This window comes from Triticum dicoccoides, chromosome 6A, assembly GCF_002162155.2.
Source record: "Triticum dicoccoides isolate Atlit2015 ecotype Zavitan chromosome 6A, WEW_v2.0, whole genome shotgun sequence".
Classification (NCBI taxonomy): domain Eukaryota; kingdom Viridiplantae; phylum Streptophyta; class Magnoliopsida; order Poales; family Poaceae; genus Triticum; species Triticum dicoccoides.
Window position 1 is genome coordinate 442,251,531 of NC_041390.1, and position 10,370 is coordinate 442,261,900.

Sequence of the window (10,370 nt, forward strand, 5' to 3'; positions counted from 1 at the left end):
ATATTGTCGACTGGTGCCTCCTGTACATCTGAGTTGCCCCCTGTTGACAACTTTGAATGCATGCGTTCGAGCGGGTCCTTACTGATATGCGACCCACGCGTAGTAGTCTTCTTCACCCTGCAAAAAAATGAAGCGCATGAAAAAGGTATTTAAAAATGAAACAAAATTATGTTTGCCTTGGTAGAAATCTTAAGAAAATGGAAAAACAGGTGGAAAAGCTGGTAGTTGCCATGTAAGGGGAACGTCAGTTGCCATGTGTCATAACTAGCAGTTGCCATCCAGCAGCAGTTGCCATGTTAGCAACCTTGAAAGAATGATAAAAATGTCTGATCTGCCATGAATGCAATTTCAAACCTAGGCGTGGGATGAGCTCACAAGACAACGGTAAAAAGATGGCAGTTGCCATAAGGTACATTAAAATTACCATTTGGCCTACATTCCACTTGCCATGTGAAAAACAAAAATAGAAGTTGCCACACGTTTAGAAAGTAAATAAAATATCATTTGGTAAAACAACGGTTGCCACGTGGGGGGGCGATGACAGAAGACAATGTGACAAGCTAAACGAATGCATTGGAAAATCAAAAAATATAGCGCTATGTCAATGAAAGCGGATGAAGAAACCTACTTCCTGACTGCCTTCCTGAGGTCTGGCAACACGACAGGATCCCCGGTGTTGGTTGTCGTCGTGCGAGGAGATGTCCTGGTGGAAGTGGTATCACCGGCAATGGGGGCACCTTTGTTCAACCGAGCAGAAACACGGGTTGGCGTTGGCGCCTGTTTCTTCGTAATTGCTCGTCCACCAGCTGTCGGCTCGCTGCACGTATGAGATGGAGGTCAAAAAAAAGAGGTGGCAATTGTCAGTCAGCAATCGCGTTGCCGCGTTTGACAGAACACAAGTGCAAAAAAGAGGATGAGTCTGTTCGAAGAAAATAGACAAAGCAAAAAGCTAAGATGAAAGTCGAACCTCTTCCTGGCAGCTACAGGGTCGGTCCTAGACCTCTTGCCAGCAGAAACTTGCCCAGCACCCTCTGGAGCCATCCCCCTCTTTGATGGCAAAACCCCTTCGCCTCTCACAGCCGTGTGTTGTTTGACTTTATCCGGTTAGGGGACATCTATTGCATCCTTGCCCTTGTTACCACCTGCGCAAACTTCAGCGTGTTCATCATCATCGGTGTCCTCTTGCACATTATCCATGACATCATCGTCATCCTTGCTGAGACCAGCGTCTCCACCTAGTTCATCTTGTGTGTCAGCGGGCTCCTGGGAACTGTTGTAGTCATACCGGCCACGGCAACCGGTTGGCCGGTGTGTACGTTCTGGGACGAATGAAGTGAATTGCCTCGCAACCGCGTCGCCGTCAGAGCCACTGAGGGACGTCCACCCCTCAACCAACTTCCCGAGCAAGCCAGTCATTCCAGATGCAAACTTCCCTATTAGCTGCTCAACAGGTGCCCTCGCCTGTACACAAAACAAAGAGGCATCAATGACAACCCCGTATTGCAATCACTTGCACGACATCGAAAAATACTCCACGGCAAACCATATATGTAGATCTTTTGATTACCTCTGAAGGACAAGACGGAGCTGAGTGCACGTCCATCCACTTTTCAAAGTTTTGAGGCCCCGCAAACACGCTGTAGTCTATAGAATGCTTGGCCATCAGCTGGGGAGAAAAAAAAGTAGCAACGATATAAGAGAGAGAATGATGAACACTGACTAGCAGTTCATGTGTTGCAAAAAAAAAGCAGAACTAACCTGCAGTTTACCATATTTGCTATCAGTTACCCTGTCTGCAGCAAGCACAGCCTTGACAGCATCGATAGTCCATGCAGAAACAGCAAACTTGTGCGCAGGCGGCGGGCCTCCTGTCCCAGTGAAGTCCACGGTGGACAGATCAAGGCAGTCGACGTACATGAGCTGATGTACAACAATTTTAAAAAGAAAGAAAAATCAGTTGCGGTCATGGTATTTTGCGACAAATAACAGGATAAAATATATGGTATTTTACGAAGAATATGCCATCTGCATGTGCTAGTTGCCATCATAGAGTGATGGCAGTTGCCATCATAGTATGATGGCAGTTGCCATGTTGTCATGTTGGCAGTTGCCATCACAGTATGATGGCAGTTGCCATATAGTCATGATGGCAGTTGCCACATAATCAACATGGCAGTTGCCATCTTGTTATGATCATGTTGACATGCATGAATAAAGATGTGTTGAAAATAGTGTCCACATAAAGGACCGGTAAAAAATACCATTAAATGCAGTCGATAACCCTTCTGGTACACCTTGCTTGCAAATGCATCATGCAGGAAGTTGGCAATGAACTTACACCAGTTCATGTTCTTCACATCTTTCAGTTTCGCCTGCATCGCATAAAATTCGGGACAAGGAGTTGTCGCGTCAGAATTCCAATGGAAAAAACAACAAAAAAATTGTCAGTGACTAGCTTGCACATGACATCGGAGCAAAAAAATTGAAGGAAAAATAATGTAGTAAAGATAGATCATTCACCAGGATGGGGAAGCATTTGTTGCTTGGGCGAAGAGAAGTGGTCGGCGCGAAAACGGATGAGATGAGGTACATGAGTAGCTTCATCTTGAAAACATCTCCGTGCGTCGTCATGGCCTCTAACGAATCTGCCACTGCAGTCGTGTTCGGCATGGATTCCAACCCAGTAAACAAACGGGGGAACAGCGCTTCCTCGATCTCGTTGTTGACCTCGTACGGGACTTTGATATGTCCACGGGGCACACCCAACGTGCAGAACACAGATTCCTCATTCAGCGGTAGTCTTCCGCGTCCCGGAATCACGAATTCTCTGGAGGCGGGGTCGTAGATCTCACCAAGCCAATCGCATACAGGGTTGACAAGGTTCGTGCACCGGATAGCCATCATAGACTGCATACCCATCTCAGCAGCAGCCCCCTTCTGATCGTCGCTGAATTTGTCAGTCAACGCAGTCAGTCGTTCTTGGGAGGCTCTGTTGTGAATACGTTTCTTCTTCTGCAAAAAAACAGACATAAAGTGATCAGTTGTTGCCATGTTTTTACAAACAAAAACAGGATATCAGTTGTTGCCGCATTTTGCAATGTAATGAAATTTTAGTTCGTGCCAGACGATTGCGGGCTCAAAGGTGTCAACCATTAACATACATCAGGAAGAAGGGGGGTGTGTGTGAACATTTACCTCATCACCCTCTTTTCTCCGCACAGTTGCCCGATTACGCTGTGGTGGACCCATGAAATCATCATCATCGTTTTGACGATCGCCACGAGCCATTCTGCTGAGATGGGAACATACCAAATTGTCATGGTGGAAAATGTAAATGCAAGGGGGTCAGCAAAAACACTTGCCGCATGCAACGCATACGTATGGCATCTGAAACATTTGATATGCAAATTCGGTTGCCACATTGTGCAGACAGTTTGCCACACTGTCTTATATGCAGAAATGGCAGCAGGCAGTCTGTTCACACTCTATTTGCCACACTGTCTTATATGCAGAATGGCAACAGGCAGTGTGTTCGTACTCTATTTGCCATATGAATATACTACCTAGATGGCAACAAGCACACTTTAAGTGCGCAGTGGTTGCCATCCAATGCACTTGGCTCTTGAATGCCCACTGACTACCGATTGTGGCAACTGTCACACCGTGGTTGCTGTCACATAACATTCAGAAAACACACTGGTCGCAATGGCACTTGGCTCTTGAATGCCCACTGACTACCAATTGTGGCAACTGTCACACCGTGGTTGCTGTCACATAACATTCAGAAAACACACTAGCCGCAATGAAAATAGAATGGTTGTGGCACCTAACACAGGAATTCAGCAATCTTAGTTGCCACACGGAAAAAAGAGCGTGTGTTTGGTAAATATCACATTAATTTAGCAGAATTAGTTGCCACATGGAAGAGCGTGTGTGTGGCAAGTATCGCATTACTTCAGCAAAATTAGTTGCCATGTGCGAAAGCTAACATGTGGCAACTAACACAGTCGTTTTCAGTAATTTGTTGCCGCAAGGGGAAACACGTTTGTGGCAACTATCATATATGTTCAGGGAGTAAGTGGTCGCGCAATCATGATAGTTAATGTAACTATCAAGTTTGCCTCATTCTGCATTTTCAAAAACCAAACTAACTAGATCTAGGGTTCAATGGCAACTACTTCGACTTCAAATTCACCCTCGAAATTCTCCCACGAACTCACTTCAAAACACAAAATCGAACCAACGCGCATCAAAAACTACCCGGAAGACACCTGCTCAATCCATATGCAAAAACTAGTGCGTGCCTCCGAACAAGCAGAACCACGCCGATGATGCCGCCGCCGTGGCCGCGACGAAACTGGCCAATGCAACCAAAAACGTCTAGCGGACGACTTCGGCGCCGGCGGGAACGCCGACGCATCGACGAATCGCCTGAATCTCTACAAATCTCGATCGAGGAATCGAACAGGGAGGGAAGGGGAGGAAATGCAGGAAGGGATTGCGAGGGGTGCATCGAGCAGTACCTTCAACCCGCAGGCGCTCCGGCGAGCTGCTCCGTTCTGGCGAGCACCACCGACGGTCCCGAGCACCGTCGATTCTTCCGCCTTCACCGTCGCCTTCTCCCCTCTCCTTCTCCTTCGATAGTTGGAAATGCGAGTGGGTTCTGCCAGTAACTGCGGTGCAGAAGAGTAAATGGGAGCATGAGGGGGAGGGGGCAGAGGCGTGCGACGTCAACCGCAGTCGAAGCGTGGCGTGCGGGCGCATTGCAGTTCCACCGCACGACTCAGATGGCAACCGCTGACCGCGGGGTGGCAACCAACGTGCGGGCGAACCTACTCACACACCGCACACGCGCCTCATCCTACGTGGCACAAAAAACCACCTGGTTTGTTCCAAGATTCGTGCACACACCTGCCAACGGTGATAAAAAATGAGATGTTATGGGGTGTGGTCGTTTACGCTTTCAGCTCCTTCATGTGCTTGCTGCTGGACCTCGCATTTCCAAACCGCTTGACGATATCGTACAGTTGGGTATGTTCTTTAGTGGCCCTGAATTCGGGCTCGTAGTCTTCCGCGGGAGGTGGGTGCACTACCCTCTGCTGCCTCACAGAACCAAGAGTGGCACTCCTAATGGTATCCTCAGATACCGTGTCTACAGGCACGTTGGAACTTGATTGCCCTTGCCCTCGTGAGGACTTCCTCTGCAATGCTTCCTCCTCAAGCATGCGGTAAGTTTCTTCAAGAGACGGTGAAATCTCCTCGGGTGTGGCTGCAGTGATAAAAAAAAGTGGGTTAGGATACCTAGGAAATCAAAAGCAAATGGATTGTGAGAAAAGATGGGGTGCATGATGTGAGTTGTAGGTAGGAAAAAGTGGGGCAGTTGCCATGTGTGGTCCAGCTGTAGTGACCATGTCATAGCAACTACAGTTGCCATGTAGTTGGAATGTAGTTGCCATCTAGTTGGAATGTAGTTGCCATGTCACAGCAACTACAGTTGCCATGTTGTGTCAACTGCACTTGCCATGTGATTGCTTTATGAAAAAATGAAGCATGGAAACAAAAAAAAATGCAGGTGACATGGTGTTGAATCAATTCCAGTTGCCATGTGTGATGCACTGTGTTTGCCATGTTACGGAGACTACGGTTGCCATATTGAATCAACTTCAGTTGCCACATGGTTGCCCAAATGTAAAATGCAGCATGGCAGAAAAAAAAGTAGGTGACACGGTGCATCAAATCCAGTTGCCATGTCATCGCATGTCAGTTGCCATCACAAGTGAGAACCCCCCAAAACAAAAAATATGATTGGGACAACAGTGAAACTACACAGACGTGTGCAAGAAAATCATACGGACATGGCAAGTGTACCTGGGCGGGCGGGTTGCCCTCCACGCCACACGTGTGGCAGTTATCGACTTCCTTATCTTACGGAAATGTTAACGCCCACACGTGTGGGCGTTCACCACCCCGACCACACGCAAGCATCACCGTTGGTAGGTGTGTGCACGAATCTTGGAACAAACCAGGTGGTTTTTTGTGCCACGTAGGATGAGGCGCGTGTGCGGTGTGCGAGTAGGTTCGCCCGCACGTTGGTTGCCACCCCGCGGTCAGCGGTTGCCATCTGAGTCGTGCGGTGGAACCACAATGCGCCCGCACGCCATGCTTCGACTGCGGTTGACGTCGCACGCCTCTGCCCCCTCCCCCTCACGCTCCCATTTACTCTTCTACACCGCAGTTACTGGCAGAACCCACTCGCATTTCCAACTATCGAAGGAGAAGGAGAGGGGAGAAGGCGACGGTGAAGGAGGAAGAATCGACGGTGCTCGGGACCGTCAGTGGTGCTCGCCGGAACGGAGCGGCTCGCCGGAGCGCCTGCGGGTTGAAGGTACTGCTCGATGCACCCCTCGCAATCCCTTCCTGCATTTCCTCCCCTTCCCTCCCTGTTCGATTCCTCGATCGAGATTTGTAGAGATTCAGGCGATTCGTCGATGCGTCGGCGTTCCCGCCGGCGCCGAAGTCGTCTGCTAGACATTTTTGGTTGCATTGGCCAGTTTCGTCGCGGCCGCGGCAACGGCATCGTCGGCGCGGTTCTGCTTGTTCGGAGGCACGCACTAGTTTTTGCATATGGATTGAGCAGGTGTCTTCCGGGTAGTTTTTGATTTGCGTTGGTTCAATTTTGTGTTTTGAAGTGAGTTCGTGGGAGAATTTCGAGGGTGAATTTGAAGTCGAAGTAGTTGCCATTGAACCCTAGATCTAGTTAGTTTGGTTTTTGAAAATGCAGAATGAGGCGAACTTGATAGTTACATTAACTATCATGATTGCGCGACCACTTACTCCCTGAACATATTTGATAGTTGCCACAAACGTGTTTCCCCTTGCGGCAACAAATTACTGAAAACGACTGTGTTAGTTGCCACATGTTAGCTTTCGCACATGGCAACTAATTTTGCTGAAGTAATGCGATACTTGCCACACACACGCTCTTCCATGTGGCAACTAATTCTGCTAAACTAATGTGATATTTACCAAACACACGCTCTTTTTTCCGTGTGGCAACTAAGATTGCTGAATTCCTATGTTAGGTGCCACAACCATTCTATTTTCATTGCGGCTAGTGTGTTTTCTGAATGTTATGTGACAGCAACCACGGTGTGACAGTTGCCACAATTGGTAGTCAGTGGGCATTCAAGAGCCAAGTGCCATTGCGGCCAGTGTGTTTTCTGAATGTTATGTGATAGCAACCACGGTGTGACAGTTGCCACAATCAGTAGTCAGTGGGCATTCAAGAGCCAAGTGCACTGGATGGCAACCACTGCGCACTTAAAGTGTGCTTGTTGCCATCTAGGTAGTATATTCATATGGCAAATAGAGTACGAACACACTGCCTGTTGCCATTCTGCATATAAGACAGTGTGGCAAATAGAGTGTGAACAGACTGCCTGCTGCCATTTCTACATATAAGATAGTGTGGCAAACTGTCTGCACAATGTGGCAACCGAATTTGCATATCAAATGTTTCAGATGCCATACGTATGCGTTGCATGCGGCAAGTGTTTTTGCTGACCCCCTTGTATTTACATTTTCCACCATGACAATTTGGTATGTTCCCATCTCAGCAGAATGGCTCGTGGCGATCGTCAAAACGATGATGATGATTTCATGCATCCACCACAGCGTAATCGGGCAACTGGGCAGAGAAAAGAGGGTGATGAGGTAAATGTTCACACCCCCCCCCCTTCTTCCTGATGTATGTTAATGGTTGACACCTTTGAGCCCGCAATCGTCTGGCACGAACTAAAATTTCATTACATTGCAAAATGCGGCAACAACTGATATCCTGTTTTTGTTTGTAAAAACATGGCAACAACTGATCACTTTATGTCTGTTTTTTTGCAGAAGAAGAAACGTATTCGCAACAGAGCCTCCCAAGAACGACTAACTGCGTTGACTGACAAATTCAGCGTCGATCAGAAGGGGGCTGCTGCTGAGATGGGTATGCAGTCTATGATGGTTGTCCGGTGCACGAACCTTGTCAACCCTGTATGCGATTGGCTTGGTGAGATCTACGACCCCGCCTCCAGAGAATTCGTGATTCCGGGACGCGGAAGACTACCGCTGAATGAGGAATCCGTGTTCTGCACGTTGGGTGTGCCCCGTGGACATATCAAAGTCCCGTACAAGGTCAACAACGAGATCGAGGAAGCGCCGTTCCCCCGTTTGTTTCCTGGGTTGGAATCCATGCCGAACACGACTGCAGTGGCAGATTCGTTGGAGGCCATGACGACGCACGGAGATGTTTTCAAGATGAAGCTACTCATGTACCTCATCTCAGCCATTTTCGCGCCGACCACTTCTCTTCGCCCAAGCAACAAATGCTTCCCCATCCTGGTGAATGATCTATCTTTACTACATTATTTTCCCTTCAATTTTTTTGCTCCGATGTCATGTGCAAGCTAGTCACTAACAGTTTTTGTTGTTGTTTTTTCCATTGGAATTCTGACGCGGCAACTCCTTGTCCTGAATTTTATGCGGTGCAGGCGAAACTGAAAGATGTGAAGAACATGAACTGGTGTAAGTTCATTGCCGACTTCCTGCATGATGCATTTGCAAGCAAGGTGTACCAGAAGGGTTGTCGACTGCATTTAATGGTATTTTTTACAGGTCCTTTATGTGGACACTATTTTTCAACACATCTTTATTCATGCATGTCAACATGATCATAACAAGATGGCAACTGCCATGTTGATTATGTGGCAACTGCCATCATGACTATATGGCAACTGCCATCATACTGTGATGGCAACTGCCAACATGACAACATGGCAACTGCCATCATACTATGATGGCAACTGCCATCACTCTATGATGGCAACTAGCACATGCAGATGGCATATTCTTCGTAAAATACCATATATTTTATCCTGTTATTTGTCGCAAAATACCATGACCGCAACTGATTTTTCTTTCTTTTTAAAATTGTTGTAAATCAGCTCATGTACGTCGACTGCCTTGATCTGTCCACCGTGGACTTCACTGGGACAGGAGGCCCGCCGCCTGCGCACAAGTTTGCTGTTTCTGCGTGGACTATCGATGCTGTCAAGGCTGTGCTTGCTGCAGACAGGGTAACTGATAGCAAATATGGTAAACTGCAGGTTAGTTCTGCTTTTTTTTGCAACACATGAACTGCTAGTCAGTGTTCATCATTCTCTTTCTTATATCGTTGCTACTTTTTTTTTCTCCCCAGCTGATGGCCAAGCATTCTATAGACTACAGCGTGTTTGGGGGGCCTCAAAACTTTGAAAAGTGGATGGACGTGCACTTAGCTCCGTCTTGTCCTTCAGAGGTAATCAAAAGATCTACATATATGGTTTGCCGTGGAGTATTTTTCGATGTCGTGCAAGTGATTGCAATACGGGGTTGTCATTGATGCCTCTTTGTTTTGTAACAGGCGAGGGCACCTGTTGAGCAGCTAATAGGGCAGTTTGCATCTGGAATGACTGGCTTGCTCGGGAAGTTGGTTGAGGGGTGGACGTCCCTCAGTGGCTCTGACGGCGACGCGGTTGCGAGGCAATTCACTTCATTCGTCCCAGAACGTACACACCAGCCAACCGGTTGCCGTGGCCGGTATGACTACAACAGTTCCCAGGAGCCCGCTGACACACAAGATGAACTAGGTGGAGACGCTGGTCTCAGCAAGGATGACAATGATGTCATGGATAATGTGCAAGAGGACACCGATGATGATGAACACGCTGAAGTTCGCGCAGGTGGTAACAAGGGCAAGGATGCAACAGATGTCCCCCAACCGGATAAAGTCAAACAACACACGGCTGTGAGAGGCGAAGGGGTTTTGCCATCAAAGAGGGGGATGGCTCCAGAGGGTGCTGGGCAAGTTTCTGCTGGCAAGAGGTCTAGGACCGACCCTGTAGCTGCGAGGAAGAGGTTCGACTTTCATCTTAGCTTTTTGCTTTGTCTATTTTCTTCGAACAGACTCATCCTCTTTTTTGCACTTGTGTTCTGTCAAACGCGGCAACGAGATTGCTGACTGACAATTGCCACCTCTTTTTTTACCTCCATCTCATACGTGCAGCGAGCCGACAGCTGGTGGACGAGCAATTACGAAGAAACAGGCGCCAACGCCAACCCGTGTTTCTGCTCGGTTGAACAAAGGTGCCCCCATTGCCGGTGATACCACTTCCACCAGGACATCTCCTCGCACGACGACAACCAACACCGGGGATCCTGTCGTGTTGCCAGACCTGAGGAAGGCAGTCAAGAAGTAGGTTTCTTCATCCGCTTTCATTGACGTAGCGCTATATTTTTTGATTTTCCAATGCATTCGTTTAGCTTGTCACATTGTCTTCTGTCAT

The 10,370-nt window shown here is 48.0% G+C and overlaps 1 protein-coding gene across 1 annotated transcript in view; it reads right to left on the reverse strand.

Annotated features, from left to right (window-relative positions):
- Positions 1 to 1,104: 1,104 nt before the first annotated feature.
- The window catches only part of LOC119315897, a 19,367-nt gene continuing 10,101 nt past the window's right edge, over positions 1,105 to 10,370 (reverse strand). Inside the window, exons 9-13 of the mRNA XM_037590344.1 lie at positions 4,524 to 4,663; positions 2,821 to 3,012; positions 2,262 to 2,372; positions 1,759 to 1,809; positions 1,105 to 1,461 (exon numbers count right to left, since the gene is read on the reverse strand). Of these exons, the coding sequence (XP_037446241.1) occupies positions 1,105 to 1,461; positions 1,759 to 1,809; positions 2,262 to 2,372; positions 2,821 to 3,012; positions 4,524 to 4,663 (851 nt within the window). The remainder of the gene's footprint in view (positions 1,462 to 1,758; positions 1,810 to 2,261; positions 2,373 to 2,820; positions 3,013 to 4,523; positions 4,664 to 10,370) is intronic.